The following is a 20,926-nucleotide window of genomic DNA, read 5'->3' on the forward strand; positions in this document are numbered from 1 at the left end:
CAACGTGTGATGAACTGACCATAATTCCCATTCCCTGACTCCCCTGCTGCACTGCTAGGTGGGAGGTAGAGCTGGGAAGGAGGGAGGGGTGGGTGGGGGGGGAAGGTGTTTTGAAGGTCTTATTTTATTTCTCATCATCCTGCTGTGATTCTGCTAGTAATAAATTCAATTAATATCTATAATTCACATCTGTTTTGCCCATGACAGCATTTGGTGAGTGATCTATTTCTGACCTTATCTCAACCCATGAATGCTTTGTTGTATTTTCTCTCCCCTGTCCAGCTATGAAGGGGAGTGATAGAGAGCTTTGGTGGGTGTCTGACATCCACCCAGGGTCAACCCAATACACAGTCTCCCTCRTTTTCAGCTAATATTGCAAAATTTATGCTATTGAGTACAAAGGTGCCTGATTTGCTGGACAGCAYTGCAGAAGTACAGGCTCCTTCCCTAGACAGTGGAGCCAAATTATAATGTCATTTGTATTTATCCAAGTAGTTCTATTTATAAGAACCTTTCAGGTGACCCAATTGTACACTTGCTAAAGCATGTCTAAAGTAGATTAGTTTCTATCTTTCAGAGTATGAAGTAGTGTACTATATAAATACTGCAGCTTAGCTACTCTCTGTTTTGAATGTCAGTTAGGATCAGGTAGTGTTTATATGCTCCTGAGATTTAGCAGTTTTTATTCAGGATTTCTCAAATTTGCATCAAGCTGAAACTTGGCATATAAGCTGTCAGCACAGATGCTAGTTCTATTCCAAAAATAGAGTAAGTTGAAGCTTTTAAAGGTGTCAAGTGGCTTATTTATGCAGTGGTTGCAGATTCTTTAGTTTTCTGTCTCTTTCAACTGTACAAAAGCTTACCYTGTCACCTTCCTCTTGCATTACTGCATTCTTGAGCATTACAGTCCTGAATAATGAGGAATAAGAGGTAGTTAATCACACTAGAGTGATAATMCAAGGATGGTGTGCCCTGGAAACAGGTGTAAATTATGGTAATTTTTGGTGAAACAGAACTATCCTCATGGAGTCACCGTACAGAAAAATAATTGAGAAAACATCTGAAATGCTGCCCAAAATGCTGACATATTGCTGGATAGCACAGTGRAAGGTGAAATGCCCAGCACTGTGAAGGTTTCCTGACACTCCCATTTAGACAAGGAAGGACCTTCCAGGGATGATGGAAACCTCCTCCTCCAGGAATCTTTGCAGGTTACAGCTCTAGCTCCACCATGATATTTATTGAGTATGTCTATTAAAGTCAAAGGCAGAATGATTCAGAAAACTTGCAGTAGTATGGATCACTTACRTTCAGTGATCTACAACACTGAGTGATCATAAACTGCCCTTCACAGAATAAATCAACCAAATATATATAACCATGAGTGCACCCCTTTGCTCCATTTTGTGCAGCCAGAGAAATGCCCTCTGCCATAACCTAAGCTCTGGYAGACCAGAAAACTGAGCTAGGAGATTGTAAAACACTGGAGCTTTCTTGCAGAATGTCCTGCCAACAGCTGCAGGAGAGGGCAGGTTGATGTAAACGTGACAGACACCTTCTCCTTTTTTCTTTCTAAGTACCCTGAAAGATAGGATGGGGAAGGTAAAGCCAGGGAGAGCCTGAGAGACTGCCTAGTCAGAGGTCTGTCTGCAGCACAAGTTTCCATTTGTAACAAGTGGAGGCAATATCCCATTATTTCCAATCATGCTGACATAKAAAAAACTCTCATATTATGATATGTAGGCTTTTGTTAATTTTGTCAGAATACTTACAAGTTGCAAAGACTGATCAGGTTTCAACTGAACTTATTTATTTAACATGAGTTTCAAATTCATAGCTGTATTTTTTCCAGTGAGCAATTTACTCTCAGTAAAAGCAYTTGGGCCAGTACAAGTGAGTGTGCATGACTTCTTTATTCTACTTTTGGGGAGGCAATCCCCATCTGTTTGAAAAACAAAGAGAAGTTGTCACAATAGTAGCATATAAATATTTTCAAGTTTGGATCCTTTCATTCCACTGAGTCAAACTAGATCCAAATATGAATAAAGACCAGTTATAAGATTATAAGCTTGAAGCATTTGCTCATATGTAATACATATTCACTACTCAATAATTTTGTTTTCTCTGAGGGATGGTAKAATTTCAACACTCACTGGCTATATCTCTTTTCAGAGGTCTTCAGCAGTAATTTCTCTTCTAAAATTTACTCCATAAAATGTTCAGCTGTATCAAAATTATAGATGAGACCATATCAAGCTCTATTTACTAGCCAAGATTTGCACACCTGCAATACTCATGACACGCAAACTTTTCAGTCTCTCTGGTCAGAATGAAGCAATGCAAAAAAACCTGAGCTAATTTATTTGGGCTTTAGACAGCTGTGGATGAGAACTAATTTCTGGTCAGGGTTTGAAATCATGCCAGCAGGAGCTTAGTCTTAAACAGATGCTCCAGAATTCTGATAGGAAGGTCACATATCTCATGTCATCATTTGATGGGAACCTGGTCAGAAGTCTCTTCCCCTCCTGCCACAGCTGTCCCTGTGAAATAGCAAACATGTTTTCTAGTCATTGTATGCTCTGTGARTTATTTCTCTAAAAGCTTATTTAGAGAAAACTCAGAGCCCATTTCCTTAACTGTAAAAACATGGAGGTTGAACCAAATCATGCTTGTTAGAAGTCCTATAACCCTCAGTGTGGTACAATTTGGAATTTTTTAAATAAATAAAAGATGTTAAAATAATTCTACAGATAAAAAAGAAAAAGCCCCAAACCTAAAACAGGCAGAAGAATGCACGGAAAACACCTTGTCCAGATGCTTTTTGTATGTCCTCAGCCTCCATGAACACCAGGTCTCATTGCAACATTTCCCCCTCAGGAAAGATCATGTTTTMAGCCAGAAATTTCTGCCTCTCAAGAGTTTAATCTCTACCTGTCTTCAAGTGAGAGGAATAGAAGGTGGATATTTTTGGTAGGTTGCTCATGCTGTTGATGGTCAGCAGGGGCTGTAGTTCCATGAATGCTTTCAGTCCTGGTGTGAAATAAAGCTATTCACCCTCTCCCGCCCTACAGCTGCCTGTTGCCATCCTACCTCCCCCTGTGTTTGCAGAAGCATTTTATGTGGTCATGCAGAGTGCTGGTTGTGCTTAAACCAGARAAAAACTCAGAAAGGTTGGTTGGTTCATCATCTGTGAAAAGATGGTGAAGGCCAGGAGCAGGGTGTGGGCTTAGCAGGGGCTCAGTGCAGTACCTGAATGTCAGGCACCAGCTCCAAGGCTGGAACTCACCACACTGGCGTAACTGCTGTGCAGAAAAGGGGTTAAATCAACCCCTGGGAGAGATTTAAACAGGACATCCTGGGATTCAGGGCCCGAGTTCACTTCTGGTGCCTGGCTGCCTATGCGTGCATAGAAAGGGAATGTGCACGCAGGTTATGTTTTGCAAGAACTTCCCAAAAAAGGTACAGTGAATATTTTTTGCTTGTGGTGTGATTTGACACATGACATGCCACAGCAACCTTCCAGGGCAAAGAATGTGATCCCAGTATGTATCTGATATAATTAAGGATGTATGACTTAAGTACCAGCTCATGTYTGTGGCCTGAAGTGATACCACTGGACTGAGATACAACATTGTGGTTTTGCTTCCCATCTAGGGAATTGCAACATGTGCTAAAAATAGTGTTRGGCATGTGGAAATGTAGAGTATTATGGCATGCAGAGGGGAGATGGAATGTCAGTCCCAGCAGAAGTCACCACAGAGGTGGGCAAGCGGACATTCTAAGGAACCCTTCTTGTGTTGCCAGCAAGATAAGCTGGGGCTGGGTTGACATTCGTTATCCCTCTCTCCACTGTGTCCCTTGCAGGATGAGGAATGATCTGTTTGGAARTGACTCATAGCTAAATAAAACCTGCATAGGTAATCATTTGCACCATATTAGGCATCAATKTTCCACCACACATCATATCTACATAGCTACTGGAGACGTTGTTTTCTTCCCTGTGTTTTGTCATGGGAAGATGTATTTATTTTTAACCTGTATTTAAAGTCACTCATCTCTAGGGAAACATGGAAGRGACACTTGACATGAAAGGACCTTATCTTCTCTCCAAAGCTCCTCTGTGCCCAGGCTCTGCTATCCCAACTCTGGGTGGCACACCATGACTGTGGTTTAAGAGAGCATCCAGGAGAGAAGACTTGTTCTGACAATCTTTTTAGAGAAAGTATCCAAGATCCTGTCTGAAATTATGGTTGCAGACAGCAGCATCTGCTGAATTATTTAAATTGATRCATTCAGATTTGATAGTCATAGAATCAAAAAGGGAGAGCAGAGAAATTTGTACACTAAGTTACTTGTGAAGGACAATAAGGTAATAAACAAAATGTTCTGGATAAATAACAAATTAACCAAAGTGATTAAATTTCAGCCTTAGAGAGCTGCAGAGCCAACTCCTGCCCATTTTACCCATATGAGTAATTTCATTAACAACAATCTGCTTCTTAGTAAATTGCCAGTTATAATAAAAACAAATAACTTGTTCTTTTGTTTCTCTGCTGCTGTGCATTTTAATAATTCCAGACGTAGTCATTAAAGCTGGCGCTTTTATACTCACATGTTGTAAAACACTTGTATTGCTGTTAAACCACTCCATCTCCCWTTTCTGTCTGGGTATCAATACAACCACAAAAGAGGCAGAGGAAAAGCAAATAAATACCTCCAGAACAGGTGCAAGAGCAGGATGATGCAACCGTCTGCTCACTGCCCACAGGAGCAACGTGGCACCTCGGGGCCATGAGCACGGATCCAGAAAGTGGCACTGAGTGAAYTCCATGCCAAAATGTTGACAACATTTGATACTTGCAAGAGGGCCACTGAGTGCACAGAACTGCGTGTCCAGCGGAACATGAAACCGTGGGTTTAGATTTGCACACAGTAATCATTCATTTGCTACAAAACCAGATGTGCCTTATAATTGCATCTAAAAGGTGCACTCCCAAATTTAACAATCCAAAACCTGTGTGAAGATAAAGGTTTTGTGGCCCTTATAATTAATTGGAAAAAGTTGCTCTTCATTTTCTGATGCTGTAAGTATCAATTTTAATAAAGTACTGGGTGACGTCTATGAAGGGTTTTTAAAATATTTTTTACTTTGTCACATTTTGGTGCTTATAATGACTCTATACTATGAGGACAAAGAGGTGACAGAACACCAAGTTTAATCTAAAAGTGTTATTTTTATTGTTTAATTTAAGAGAGTTACTTTTATACTATTCGTGAAGTACTTAAGGCTATTCAGGAGATGTGCATGTGTACAATACTTAGTCTGCAAAAACAAGTTGGCAGACTCTTGCATGGASCTGTTGATAACATCTCTTTCCTGAGCAATGGCACATTTAAGAAGCTGTTGGCAGTTTTTTATYCTGCCCGTGAGAAGTTACACCCCAAAAGACTCCTTTCGTGCCCATTCTTGTGAGGAGCATTACTGAGACGGCAACTGGCTCAGCACTGCAACGACTCAGAGGGAAGGATTTCACTTTGCTGCCCCTGTGGATGGGGAAAACTGAGGTAAAATAATATGAATTTGGATTTTTTCCCCACACTTCCAAGAGCTGCATCTCAGAAGCTAGTAGAGTTCTTTACAGACATTATTCATTCCTGTTTCTGGAGCCCCAGAATCTATCATGCTGGATGTTGTTCAGAAATGGAATGGAAAGGCCCAAAGACAGCTGGCAATCTGTGTGTGATACAGCAGATGATAAATAAGTGCTAACGGATGGAAATAAGGAAATAATTCTGTAACAGGCTGCTCAGCCATTTGAAGAATTGGTATGCAGGGAAGGTGAGAGAGGGTAAAAACTTACAGGTTTCTAGGAAAAAAAAATTTTCTAAACAGAAGGATTTTGCTCAGTGTCTTTTTAAAGTCTATTTGAAGATTCATCTTAACACTGATGTATACCTAGTGAGTTTGAAGTATTTCCTCTTACACTTGGAGTATTTTTATGAGTGATTGTGGAACCTTGTTGGATGGCTATGAAGTTGTGATCTCTGGTTAAGGAGGGTCCCCTTAACCTTAGGGGTCTGTCCTATGGTTGAACACGGTCCCACCAGTGTTCAATGTAGCAGTGGTGCTCTGCAGACAGAAATCCTGGACTTCTGGCTCTCATGTAGATTTCTCAAGAGCATGAAATAGTGACCAGGCTGCCACCAGTGTCCACAGACAAATGCATTTCAAGCAGGACAAAATACCACTTGAGGCTTTGTACTGTGCCAAGGATAACACAGTCCCAACCCAAACAAGTAAGAATTATTAATGGTAACAGGCAGCTGGAAACACAGGTCAAGGACAGAAGACGTCCCTCCCTCAGTAGTTTTCCATCTGCTCATAATACCAAGGTCTCCAGTGACCACCTGACTGTTATCTTGGCTAGTAGTCTCATGGGCAAAGCACTGCCTGTGATCAACTCGGGGTTCATGTGAGCTCAGCTCACATGGTAAGTCAGACTCCAGACTCCAGCCTGTGGGTGAAACTCCTCTGATGGCATTTCCTTTAAAGCTGTGGCCCTATGCCCTTTATTCTCTGCTACATAAGCTTGGGCCCRTTTAATCTAAGGCATCCTGCTTAAAATTGGTTGACATAGTGGAGGTTTCTGCCAAAAGATGATTGAAAAAAGAGAGAACTGAGTAATAGGAAGTGAAGCCAAACTATAAATGGTGTGAACCTTTTTGAAGTAGAACTAAATGTATGTGATCTAATTGAAAATGAAAAAAAAAAAGTATATATAATGTTTCATTTCAGTAAGAAGAAATGCTGAAAATCTTTTCACTACCAAGCAGATGTGGGTGACATTGGCTTGCAACACAGTAGTAAAAAGGGAGTTCTTTCAAACATTGCCACAGAACGTTTTTTTTTTTTCCACTGACATCTCACTACTAAAATGCCAGTCAGCTGAGAAGAATTTCTCATATTTTGGGCGGCAATAAGTCTTCCACAAAGTGTTAACCAACACCTTGGGCAGTTCTGTTGTTTGATACTATTCAAGATCCCACAATACAAATTGCTGAAACAGGAGAAGGGGCTTAGGTACACATTTCAAACATTTCCTTCCTAGTGGTAAACTACAGCTCAGGCTTTGGGTTAAAAGAAAACAAAAAACTTTTCCTTCCCCACTCCCCCTCCTTATTCCCATCTAACAGTTCAACAGACTTTGTGAGAAGTCATGGAATAATTTCTCTTTTTAATGCTTCTAATTTAAATGACTTACTATAAATGAATATTTCATGGCATATGAGGACTCTCTTCTTCAAAGCTTCATCTCTTTAGTGCTAATTATTTCAACAGAACCTATACGAAAGGCAAATCCTGCCACTTTTCTATATTAGCACTATAAAACTAACTTCACTTGACAGTTAAAGTCCTCGTTACTGTATTTCCTCTTTTTTACYTTTTAGTGTCTYCCRCAGAAAGAGSTGACACAGTTTGAAGTGTCATGGGGTTAACCCCACAKGTAACCAGTTATGGCCTCAGTTAAAAAGAAGCAAGACCACTAACACTTGATGCTTACTTTTCTTTCTTTTCAATCCAAAGCCACCTTTGATTTCCATACTGAAAATTCTCATAGCAGTACCCCTAAACAAATSCTCCAGGTCAGTTTGACCCAGTATGCATTGCCTGCACAAGCAAGTGAGGTCTGCTTAGGCAGCTACATGTTTGGAGCTAAGGAAGTTCCCACTTTGGAGTAAATAGTTTCCACAAGACCTCACTTCTCTTGTAGTATAAAAAAACTCCACCCAAAACAAATCACATTCTTTTCACATTCTGATGGGCACAAACATAAAAAGATAACCTCCCAAAACGCAACCTTATGTCATTTGATCAAATGGAAAGACATGAATGTCGAAGCTGAAGTTTTTCCATGTGCCAAGGTCAAGATAACCTTGTGTCCAACCTGTTGCCTGGGGTGTCACCATTTCAGATATGCTTTCAGAGCTCCTGCCACAGTTCTTTTGTGCAGCATCTTCACTGAGGAAAACATATGCAAGGCAAGGTCCAGRCTCTTCCCTTCACCCTTTTAAGTTCCCCTTGTTCCTTTACTCATACTCAATCTTCAGTCCAGCTCTCATATGCTGCAATTTGCAACGTGAGCCCTCCTCTGTCCTGGCTTCTGCCTGACTCTGGAAGTCTGGGTGAGGCTCCAGGTGCAGAACTCAAATAACAAAAGCCACTGGCAATGGGCTATAAGGGATCAGCAGTGGGGCTCCCTGCCCCTCGCTAGCAGAGTCCTGCAGGTGAGGGCACTGAGGCTGCTCTGTGATGCCAGAGCAGCATAAAGCAAGGCCAGTGSWGCCAAAGAGCAGTGAACACTATGARCATGTGGCAATAATYTCTCCAGCCTACTCTGTATCACTGAGCAGCCCAAAGATGGGGAAACACCTCAAAGRAGGAAAGAACCAGAGCTTCAGTCTCCCATTGCTCATCCTCCAACTCCTGAACTGAATGACCTAGAAAGTTCTGACTTTCTMAAATTGGTATTCACAAGAGTGGAACTTCAGTGCTCTAAATACTCAGGGCAGCTTTCCCCTCAATACCTACATACGGCCTTATCTCTCCCACACTAAGTTTTTGGATGGAGAGCTAGAAGGCTTTGCATGCCCTTGCCCATTTCCACAGCCACTCTCCTGGGTGCCCAGCATCCTTATTCACAGTAATCTGATGCATAAATCTAACAATTCAGTTCCAGTTTTATGAAGTGCAAATTTCTGTAAAGATGAAGTAATCATCACAAAAGAATCYCATGTTTATCGTCAGACCCTATAGGCTTTGACAAGTTTGTTAGTTTTAGATCTTAACTAACTTCCATTCTTTGGAATGACCTCTTAAACATTTAATAAACATGATGAAACAATAAACTGGATGACATGAAATGCTGTGGAATTAGCTCTGTGTTTGAACTGAACTTTTAYTGCATCATTTAGCAACCACAAGGATAAGTTTATAAAGTGGTTATTTTGAAAGAGCAAGACAAGTAGGATGATTTGGGGACACATGCTGTAAATAAGATGAGATATCATGAAAAAAGTCCTTCATGACTTTGTAGCTGAATAAAGCCAAGGCATAATTTCCATTTGTCCATACAAGCCGTTGGCACAATTTCTCCAACAGAGCTGAAAGGGTGTCTGCAGATGGCCAATGGGGAGCAAAGTTACTGTTCTTATGAATGAAGCATGCTGTCATGCATAGGTGATCTTTAAGTGCCATGGACTGCCTCTCTCTTTTGCATCACAAAACAGCTGCAACAGTTCAAAGCACTCAACAACACTGTTTATGATCAAGAGCCAGATTGTGATATTTGTGTTCACAGATATTTAGCTTTTACCCTAGATTCTCTTCCCAACTTTTCCTCCATTTTATCCTGTCTCTGTTGGGCTTGCAACCATATAAATTATATGAACAATTGTGTTTCTGTCAGGCCAGTCACCCTGTTGGAACTGCCAGAATCTCACTGGGCTGGTAAATCACAGCTTGGTAGCTGCTGCCAGACATAACAAGGACATCCACTGATGTCCAGGAAGCTATTTGGGAATCAGGACACYGCTCAGAGAGAATATGGGGATCTCACAGTTGAATCTGCTTGCGAGGAACATGGGAGTAAGGGGAGAAAAAACAGGCAGAAATATTAAAAACATTTGTATGGTTAAATACTTACTCTGGGATTGCAAAATACAGGAAAATGTGGAACATAAATATATTAATCCAACAAAAACTAGATCAATGAAAATGATTTCACATTAAAACTGAAGCACAGTGATGAAAAAGTATATATTCCAGCAAAAACTCCATCACTATTTACCTCTCACTATTGACACAATCCTAGCTTAGTCTAAATCCGATGTAAAACTTAAATGCACTGGAAACAAGAATATTCTAGTTTGCAACTGTTAAACACAATTGAATCTGACGTTAAGTTCACCCTAGATTTTGTCACCAAGTCCTTGCTCCTTTAAACTTCTATGTACGAATTTTCTACTCTTGCATAGTAGAGACCTAAAATGTCATTAATTTGGCTTAGTTTGCCTGGGAATGATGCAATCTGGGCAGTGTGGAGAGCAGTGTTTGAAAGACATTGTTTGCAAGGTTATGCTGGGTGACACCAGCACTTCCATCTGGCAAATGCCTGAAATGTGCTCTCATTGTGGCAAAGACTAGAATAAATGAGGAGAATAAGGTGATATTGGACACTCAGGTGCAGTTAAAAAGTCATACCTGGCATGTGGCAGAGTTTTTGGGCAGGCTCAGAATGTACCAGTGTTGTACAACAACAGAAAACCCAGAAATAATTCTCACTTTGTCTGCACTACTTAGCAAACAAGTAAGTTTTATTAATTTTCCTTTAATCAGATTCATAACTAAAATAATCCCGTCTTCAGTGAAACTGGAATAAAGAATATTTTAAAAGCATGAACAACTGATAAGACGAATAAAATGACTTYCATRTGTATGAGATTATTTTAAATGAGACTTTTTTAAACGAGTGCTGTAAACAGATACACAATCCAGTTTATTAATTTAAATTGGCTGGATTACAGTTTGAAAATAAGATACACATGTTGGCAGTTATTACACTTCACTATAGTGCAGCCTTTGAAAAACATCATGTGGATCTTTTTCTWTGGAATTTGAAGCCTTTTTAACTTGCCTTATTAGAAGATTTTGAGAAGTATCTTTTCAAAATGCATTTACAAGCCTGACTYCTGAATCCATGTTCAGGCATGAGAGGGCAGATCCAGATTCCATCAGTTCCATGAGCTGAGGTGGAAGATGGGAAGGTTTTCCAGCCAGCTGGGGTACACCACAGAGGGGGTCTAGGTATAAATGTTTCAGTGGCTATCATGTTTGCCTTCAGCCTGTGTCACTCAGGCTATGAGAGCAAAGGAGGCAYTGCCTGGTTCAACTGGGAGAACAACTGTCAGTGCTCTTTTTATTAGGRTTATTTTACCTTACAGGATGGTTGTCCTCATGTCCTGGTCTCTTAAATATGGCAAAACAGACCTTCCCTACTTCCTTCAGATATTATTAGGAAAATTTAAACTGCTAGGCTGTTAGGTAGTAGTTGCCAAAGAAARATAGATAATTTTTTGTTGGGGCTTTTGGGTGTAGCTTTGAAAGAAAAAGCTTCACTGCTTGATAGAGAAATATTATTTTGAATATACAGCCTGGCATTGAAAGCACTTGTGGCATGTCCAGGCCAAGCTGTTGCTCCCTAACAGGCAGAGCCTTTGCTTTGCCCTGGCTCTGCTTCCTGCATTGTGCATAAGCCCTCAGCACMGGTCTGTTGGCCATTCTGGAGCAAGTCTCTCTCAGAGTGGGAGCCTTCTCTTTCTGATACACCATAAAACAGGATTTAAGCACTCACATGTCCTGAGAGAKCTCTGTGCTGGGATGCACTGGTTACAGAGGAGAGAGGCAATTCGGATCCCATGGAAAGTGATACAGATCATAACCAGAGCACTTCATTCAGTCTAAATAAGTGATTGTTGTTGCACAGTTTGGACAGATGGCTGGCAAAACCTGCCAGGGGGATTTCAAAGATAATATTCATGATCTGTCCCACTTCTCCAGGTTAAGGAAATGCATGTTAATGTTAACCCTGGCAAAAATCCAATCCTGGGCTCTGACATTAGAAAGACATACACAGCAAGCAGGAGCATGTCTGCAGAGATCAGAGGTGAACCTTCTCTATCACAGTACAAGAACTTAGGGCAGCAGCTGTAGGGAAGTGAAAACCCAGGCCCGAAATCCCTGCTTCAAGCCCACTGCAGTTTCCAAAATATCCAAACAATGATGACAAAGTGTTTTGCAGACATTACTGGATTCTGGTGCTGTTAGTCCTATCCTAGCATAGATAATACAGGCATGAAAAAGACAGACCTAACCTCTCCTTCCTGTCATGCAGCCTAGAAAACCAATGAARTATTGCAATAGATATGGACAACAGCACAAATTAATCTCCTTATCTAATCAACACCACTATTGGTGGCTCACATTTATATGACTTAGAAAGATGTGMATTTAAAATGTCATGTGTAGAAGATAAAGGAACTCTGGCCTCGGATAAAATTCTCATACAGCAACTCCCCCAGCAGAGAAGTGCCACAGTTCAAGCATTATTTACTTCAACCAAAATTTACCACCTTTTCAAGGTGAAGGATTCCCCCAGTGAAGGAGCTGTGTCGGTCCTGTCCTTCCTTCCAGCACAGCAGAGAAAAAGATGATCAGGGGAGGGGTTCACTTCATGTGCTGCACTTCAGGCTTCATTGGGGTTGTAGCAAGACCTCATTCTTCAAGCAAAGCATGAGATAAAATTATTTCAGACACCATTCAAGTCTTCAGCTGCCTTGAGTAGGGCATTAACATAGGAAAACTTCTTTTCCCTGTCTTATATTACAGAAAACCTCAGATTATTTTTGAGTTTGGTRCTGATTCTAATGCCACTTTTAAAAACCATGAGAAAAGGAATAGAGTTAAAATTGAGTAAGATTCATAAATCTTACTAGAAAAATYCTGTTTAAATTACATGAGATGACAGTATTTTGAAAACTCTCTAAAGGGTTTTAAAATTGCAGTAGGGGGAGAAAGATACCATCCAATTAGTCCTACTCACCAAAATGACAACACTAAAAAGCAAAATAATCAGTTAAGGATGGATCMGAAGGCACAGGGAAATAATAAAGTGAAGGACTCAACAAAACCAGTATCCCCAAATCTCTCTGTGTTTCATTTCATTCTACAAAGCCAAAGAGTGTTTCCTTGAAATTACAGAATGAAAACCAGCCCTGCCCTGTTTTGTTAGAAAGCATTGATCTTTTTATATCAGCTGCTCAGAGAAGCAGAAAATTTCAGATAAATCCTTTTAACAGGCTCTCTGTTTTTTTTTACTGCGGGGCCAAATAAATGGATGAGGCATTTAATTTTTTTGAGGAAGGATAGAAACATTTCTGTCTCTGTGTTTGTGGCCACTAACTGGTGACATCAAGAAYTACTGCCGTGTAAATTTTCTTGCATGACCAGCCTGGTTCATGTGCTGCAGGCAGGCAGAGGTGAGCAGAGCCTCAGTCAGAGGGTTTCTCGTGTTGGCAGCAGCAGTGGCACTCTGGCTGCTGTGYCTCCATTCCTGCCATGGAGCAGAGACCCAGCAGAGACCCAGCAGCTCTGCAGCAGGCAGGGTGGCGTGGAGCTCACCCCACAGCACCCCACAGGGCTGGCACGGCTGCCTTTACATTCATGTTCTCTCTTTGCTGCGTGTCACACTAAGCCACAGGCCAGCTCAGGGCTTTGGCAGCCACCTGCAGAGGATTGGGTGGACAGTCCTAAGGTGTCACAGCAAGCCCAGGCAGTGGCAGCAGCTCTGGCATGCGAGGAGCTGAACCCCAGTGTCACACCGCCCCAGCAGAGATCAGACTGCATTTGTGCACCCAGGCTTTGCAAAGCAGCCATCTGGCACTGCAGCACAGGGGCTTCGGCAGCTGGACCCAGTTCCTGTGTGAGCACAGTCCAGGGGGCACCAGACAATAACCAAAGAGTTCAATTCAGTGATGGAGACCTGGGGAACTGCTCCTGAGACAGGGACCCTCCATCACAGCAGTGCCCATGCCAAGAACTGCAGCAGTGGAAGGAGTGAAATATTCATCTTGCTACCTAGAAGGCGTGCAGTCTGTGCTTCATACAGTAAGAAAGTTATTATTACCTGCAAATCTGTCCCTTTCTCTCAGACATAAAATTTGCAGAGCTATGAAGCCAGGTGTCTGATAATGTAGAAAGCATAGCAGAGATGAACACCATCAAAGCTGTTTCCAACTGCCATTCTGGAGCTGCTTCCAAATTTTAAAGTGATAGTTTAGGGAAAACAACTAAGGTTTCAGGTGACAATAAGATTACCTAAAATGGAATTTCGTGTTTGGATGCTCAGTACAAAAATGAAAAGATAGGATCATAAATCTATCTTATGCTAGATATCTCTCTGTATTATTCAGAGACCCCTAGATTTTAATTTTTATATTTTCTAATGCTTGACTTCCATTCCAGCAGGAATTATACTGCTGTAATTTGGTCAACTAGCAGCCATTACTTTCAATAAAACCAATGGAAACAAGATTAGATGCAAACCCATTTACAGCAAAGCCAACCAACAACCCTCAAAATTTGCAATTTATCAAGCACTTTCTCTGATGCAGCTCATGCACAGCTCCATGGGAACCACGAGGGAGTACATTAATTCCTTTGTGAGGCCAAAGAAGGCAAGTATTGGAAGGAAGACACTTTATGGTGGATCTTCAAGAAGCCATTCAAACACCAGTAGCTGTTTGAGATACCTTCTGGTTCTCTATAATCTATTCTTTACAGATCAAACATGAGCATTCTCAAATCAAAAAGTTTTTCTAATCAGCCCTCGAGAGGGTTAAAAAAAATCCTTTCTTCCCTACAGTGTTAAGAAAAAGCTCACAACAAGGAACTGAAAACCAATAAGCTGCTTTTACACAGAATTTCCAAGAAAARAGGAGTGGGGAAGCAAATATAATGAACAGCCAAAGAATGGTCTTTAAGAAGGATGAAATGTTTTCAAGTTTATCTTAAGCAGATATCACTGTAAAAATAAACTRTAAAGAGCTTTTGTTAGTGTTACAGGTGTAACTAGAAGCAGAATTCTGTTATGGTAATTAAGCTGCTACTGCAAATATTTTACAACGGAGAAAAAAAGCTTTGTGTAAATAATAAAAACATACATTTTTAAAGAAATGGCGCATTATCCAGGTCAGCATTATGTTTTACCTCTGATTTCCTTTTTTTTCACACCCCCTCCATGCTTCTTCCTCACCAAAAGCTTGAAGAGGAGGTAGTCATGCTCTGCACAAGTGTAACAGCCTAAACAATTCTTTTTTTCTGCAGATTGACACCTGAGAATTTAATGATTTACAAAACACCTCTGCTTGAGGGCTTCTTTCAGCTTTGATTAATTAAATTTGCATGTCTTTGATACAAAGTAGAGGAGAGAGGGCTCTGCATTCTCGTGTATATTTAACACACARCAATGTAATGGATGCAATTCAGGGTTCTATGCTGCTCATCTCTTTGGCAGCACAAATTTAGAAAGTGTTAAAAGGTCTAATGCCTATAAAAGTTAAGCATGTTACAGCAAGCCAAGAAAAGGGAGATGATGCATTCTCTCAGGAATCTGTCTAAGGAAGTTATGGGTGTAGCTGCTGCGCTCTTTGGCTTTGGTGAAAGTCTAGAGCAGGAAGTGTTCTGGGATGTCCCTGGCAAAATTTACAGAACAATAGCTCTAAAATAAGTGGGAAATTTAGATAAGAGAACTRATATAAATCCTTAGGGCAAATGAATCTCCTATTGGACTGAGAGTCTAGAAGAGTAATAGCTTTCTCTGGGAACTAATAGTTTATTGCAGAAAAATGAGTGAAATGCTACAGCAATGATAAATTCCACCACAGTGGTTACTGGGACTTCTCACTTGTAGAAGAAATGAGAGAAATTTTCTTTTCTTTTAAATTCTGCTATTTTGTTAATTATAGGCTGTAACAGGAATTTAGACAATTTAGAAATTAGGAATTTAGAAAAGATTTCTAAACTACTTGGGAAACTTGTCAGCATTTTGTGATATATRCAAATAGTGGGACTCCAAACCTTGACCTTCTCACCACTGACTCCAGAGCCACTCCTAAGGTGGTGCTGTAAAAGCCTACACTTACTAGTGGAAAGAGCCATTACTGACAGATGTGGTGTCAGAAAATGTTCAAAGGAGTCATGTGTCTGACTTTTTCTAAAAGCAGAATTTACCCTCGTTAAGTCTCTTCTGAAACAATACTGTCATTTGTTTTCTGAGTGTTCAGAAAGTCCTGCTTTGTTTGCAAAATTAGAGCAGAGAACAAACAAAATTGTCAGCTTCAGCAAAACCCATCTATTTGAAGCTGGAGGCAAATACCAGGATACCTTCTTCCCTGWACATTTATGGCCAGACTGCAGCAAATGGTGGAAATCAGAGTCAATTTAACAGCGCTATCTCSCCCATTCCCAGTAACCGAGTGTCTGACTCCCTGCTGGGCTGCYTCATTGCCACTCCAGCACTCACACCCACCCTGCACATCCACAGGTTAAATGTGGCTTCAGTGTCTGCAAACGGAGACCAAAGCCTTCACTTGCATAATGCAAAGCCTCTGCTCAGAATTGGAATAAACCATGTGTAGCATGCTGTGGATCTTTGGAGAAATGGGTGACTAGAGTTAACAACCTTGAAGCTAATTTTTTCTGCTGTAGCAGCATTTTAAAGTAAAGAATTTATTCGTGTGAAAAACCAGACATTTCTTAATGCCAAAGTTGCAGTGCCCATGTTTTCTATCTGTGTTTACTTTACAGCACCATYCAAGCCCTGGTCTAAGTAGCCATAATAATAATTGCTTGTTAATATTGAAGTAGTTCCTTGGGAAATTCCCACGTGAAGAAAACTGCTGACAGACTGAGAAGAGGTTCAGGTAGAAATTCTTTCTCCTGCAGCAGCACTTTGGGATTTGCTGTGAACCTAAACACGCGAAGAATATAGCTTTCACCCACAGATGGCGATGAACACGGTCTGTCCCTTCCCAAGATAGAAACSCGCAGATTTAGCCTCAAAGAAATGCCAACATACAGCTTAAAGAAAGGGACTCTAGTCTGTGTTAAAGCAGGATAACCAGTTTGGCATGAGRAAGGTGCGAGTCACATCGGTATCCACCCATTGAGCAGGCTCCGAGCAGCCCGGGAGGCGCAGGCTCAGAAGGAAAGCGCCTCATCCTAAAAAGGCAGAGCGCCTGGCAGGGACATATTCGGGATGCCTTCGGTATGAACTCATGCGAGCCCGCGGGGAGCTGCCTGTGGCGGCTCGGGATGAGTTTGGCTCATCTTCCAGCACAAACCGAGCGTGGTCACCCCTGCAGGATCCCTGCGCTCCCCCCGCGCCGCAGGAGAATCTCAGTTACACCAAAAGCACTCACCGATGTCCCGGGTTACCCTCTGCATCCCCTTCAACCTGAGAGCCCAGAGATAACACTCATCGTGACTCACTAGCAAGCAGGTTTTTTTTTCTGCACAGGGGATATAAAATTATAGCAAGTATTTTATTTATTTTTTTGACTGTAGTAAAATGATAGTGCTTCTTCGTTTTATTTGTGAAGACCTTCCTTTGTTTAGATTTAACTTGATGTGACTGAATCCTTTAGAAATAATAGACTTGAAATGGAAGGCAACAGCTTAGAAGGGCATCTATGCAAACAGCCGTGTTTCTGCTTATTGCTGAGCAGAGGTGAAAAGGTGTCTGCTGGGGTAGGAGCTGCTGCTCCATTATTTTGAAGTAATATCTTTATTTCTTGATACATTTATAGCATTCATATCCACTACTTTAATGCATTCCAGGGAGAGGCAGATCTTCCTGCTGATGTCAAGAGAATCGGATGAAAACAGGCCATAATAATTTTTGAATTTTAAAGCAAGCTTTGTGGCTGTGCAGGAAGGAGGAGATTWAGCATTACAAGCACAAATAAGAAAYRAGTTATTTACAAAGAAGAAAGTATATCATGGCAAAAATTATTAATGTAGTTGCTGTTCTTATACTTYGTAGCCAAAAARTGATCCTTCCTGCAGCAAGATTTCCATCTGAAWTTTTAGGATATTTGCTTGATTAAATGCTGCAAGATGTAMCTTTTATGCCAAAACTTCATTTTGGTTTATTGACATCGTGCACCTTTCTCATGCAATTAGAAACACCCCACGTATTAAAATGAAAATCAACATCCATCTACCTCTACTACATCTTACTTTTTTCTTTCAATGGTTTGAAATATTGACTCAAAATATTGTGGCATTTTGGCACCTCATGCTTTTGCAAAGCAGCAAAATTAAAGCAAGTGGTGACCTTTTCTTACCACCTGCAATAATCAAATATGGCTTCAGTGGCCTCTTAATCCCCCTCCACGCCCTCCTTCCAGGTTTTGTACTACAATTGAGTATTAATGGCTAAAAAGAGAGTGAGAAATTGTGGTGGGGGATGGAGAATGTGCCGAAGTGCTTTTGGGTGAATAAACAGTGCAACTGAAAAGATTCTGTTTAAACACTCATGTTTATCTCTGAGCAGAAGAAAGTATGAGCTTATTCAGCTCTAAATTTATGAGGTAGTTTGCGTTTGTTTAACCATCATTGGGGCTCCCTGAACTTCAACTACAATTAATTTTCAGTTTGGAGGAGGTGCTCTCATCTGCTTATCAATTACTCAGGAAATGGAGGTAACCCCGACATTTACACAGAGAGAAGCTTCCACCACAAACCTCCCAGACACAGCMAGCAGCTTCTTTAACAGCAGCCTTCTACAAATTTAAGGCATTCAATTTAAGGTCTGAGGTGCATCAGACCAAGCATAARTTCACCTCTGTGCTAATAATGCAGAAAAGAAGCTGAAAGTTTGGAAGGTACTCCCAAAAGCCCTTTGCATTAATGTACATAGATATTGCCAGTGAAGATGGTGGCAGACCCYTTTGACACGCCATCTCCTACAGGGAAATCTTTCCTCTGCCGTGTGAGAGGGGTGAAGCTGGCTCTGACCAGAGAGCTACAATTCACTTACAAGGCTCCTATTTCACTTGCAATTCTTTTCGTGTTTCTTGACAAACAGTTTCAACAGTGTGCAACTTCCCAGCATGAGCTACGGCTTCCACTTCAAATTTCCACATTTGAGAAGGGGACAGAACCAGTAATTTGAATTCATTGACCTTGAAACACTCCATCTCTGTTGAGCAAGATGGGGGATTGCAGTACACTCAGCAAAGAGATGAAAAACGTGAGCAAACATGTGGCAGTGCCACCAAAGCCCTGTCAGGGTGCCCTGCCAAGCCTTTGCAGTCAGTAGTTGGTGCAGTCAGTATGGAAACCCATCCAAAATTTTCCAGAAAACACTTTCCACATGGCTGACATCTTCTACAAGTCAACACCAAAAAAAAGTTCATTATCTCACCTCTCTGTCCCAAGCAGACATGACAAGAACAAATGCTGGCACATGAGCATTTCACASGAGGGAGAAATTGTCATTTCTGACCGCCTCTGCATTTTCCTCCTTTAGATAAAAGATTTCTTCCCTCTGCATCAGAATCTGGCAGTGCACACCAAACAATAATGACGTATTTCAGTGTAGTTACTCAGCACTATGTATCCAAACACCTACAGCTGAGAAAGTTATTCATTTTGTAAGTCAAATTTGGAGCCTCGTTCTACTTACCCTAAAGAAATGCTCCATCATCATTCCACTGCTTATGCTCTTGTTCTGGCATCCACAGAAAGCCTGGTGACTCAGAAGGGCCCACACTTGGGCAAAAGAAAATGGAAGACACGACAAAATGTGAGTACAAGAAGTGTCTCCAAGGGAGGGAGCTCAGTCATCTCCAACAGGAGTTGTAATGCAGGTTTACTACCCTGAGCTCCTTCATTCTGATTGAGAAACAGGTCCTTCATTTCACTACTTTCTTTACTCTAAAGTTTCTTTGTTCTCTCCGTGTCACTGTAATGAAAGAGTGGTTAGTCCAGTCCCAAGCAAGCATTCTCAGTATGCATTTCAACATGACTGTGGTTAATTTGCTTGTCAGATAGCAATCCAGGAGCAGTGCATATATAGGTCCCTCAGGCATGTTGCGTATTTTATCTTTGCCATATCACTAATTATAACCATAGCTGTGATTAGAATGCTGAGATTCACGATTTTACACATMACTCTTTCCTTGCCTATCCTAACCTTGATTTCAAACTTCTCTCTCCAGCTCCAACAGTGAAGAGACATCAGTGACAGGGAATGCCTGCCAAAGCAATAGGAATGAGCCAATGCTGATTCCTCTCCCTATAACATGTCCTGGCTAAAACACCATCACAGCTAAATTTGCTCATCCCCAAAACCAGTATTACTTTGTATCACTGAGTGTGAACAGCACTGTCCTCACAAGCTTCTTGAACAGACAACCTTTAGATTAAATGGGGGAACAGAAAGCAGAGTTTAAAGTAGCCTTTCCATATACTGGAGAACATTTCTTATGTTTAGTTGCACCACGAGCAACTAATTCCTTTAAATGCTTATCCTTTCAGAGATCTGCTAGGGTGCTTCAAATGAGGGAATTCAGACAAACAGACCTGGGGTAATTAAAAAAAGAGAGAGAGAGAGAGACAAATGAAGGACACAAGGCTTGCAATTCAGAAAAGGAYTGTGCAGGACTCAGGACTCAAATACCTGATCCCAAACTCTCTTTGCTTGGCTGCTTCCTGGCACTGGAGAAAATTCAGTTTGACAGATACCTACTTTTTCCACTCCCCATCCAGGTGCCCTGATGTTCACCCATTTATKCATCCAGAACTGCCTCAGCTGAGGGCGAGCAGAGATGCTCAGCATCCCTCATCTTTGAGGCATCTTCATCCCTCATCAACTCATCCTTGGGGCAGGAACCATGGCTCACAACTCCCCTCTCCCTCATGAGTGCCCTGAGCTGTAGGCCACAGCCTTTTGGTTTCCCTCTCTTTGTGCTTTCTCTCCATTTAATTAATTTTGGTTTGGCAGAACACATCCAAAAGGAGAGGAGGGTGTTCTTCCAGGATAAATGGTTGYCTTGGAAATAGGACACGTGGATTTGATTTCTCTCAAGCTGAGAAGGGAAACAAATGTAAAGCCCCTGCTTTCTCTGCAAGGACAGTAACCACCCTCTGCCATGGAAAAGGTGCACATCTGGACAGAGCCAGGACCAGGTTCTTGTGGGAAGGCKTTTCCCTGAAGCTTGAAGCCTGTAATAGGACATTTTACTCAGGGGATTATCCAGGCAACTTCTTGCTGAGCATACAGAGTTTGCATGACCCCTTTTC

At 41.3% G+C, this 20,926-nt stretch overlaps 1 protein-coding gene across 1 annotated transcript in view; it reads right to left on the reverse strand.

Annotated features, from left to right (window-relative positions):
- Positions 1-19,483, reverse strand: part of HECTD2 (HECT domain E3 ubiquitin protein ligase 2) — a 60,906-nt gene extending 41,423 nt beyond the window's left edge. Inside the window, exon 1 of the mRNA XM_057370933.1 lies at positions 19,308-19,483. Coding sequence (XP_057226916.1) covers positions 19,308-19,331 — 24 coding nt within the window. The 5' untranslated portion in view covers positions 19,332-19,483. The remainder of the gene's footprint in view (positions 1-19,307) is intronic.
- Between the last annotated feature and the right edge of the window lie 1,443 nt (positions 19,484-20,926).

Source organism: Malurus melanocephalus, unplaced genomic scaffold, assembly GCF_030028575.1.
Source record: "Malurus melanocephalus ecotype Western Australia unplaced genomic scaffold, MMel_1.1 scaffold_137, whole genome shotgun sequence".
Lineage (NCBI taxonomy): Eukaryota > Metazoa > Chordata > Aves > Passeriformes > Maluridae > Malurus > Malurus melanocephalus.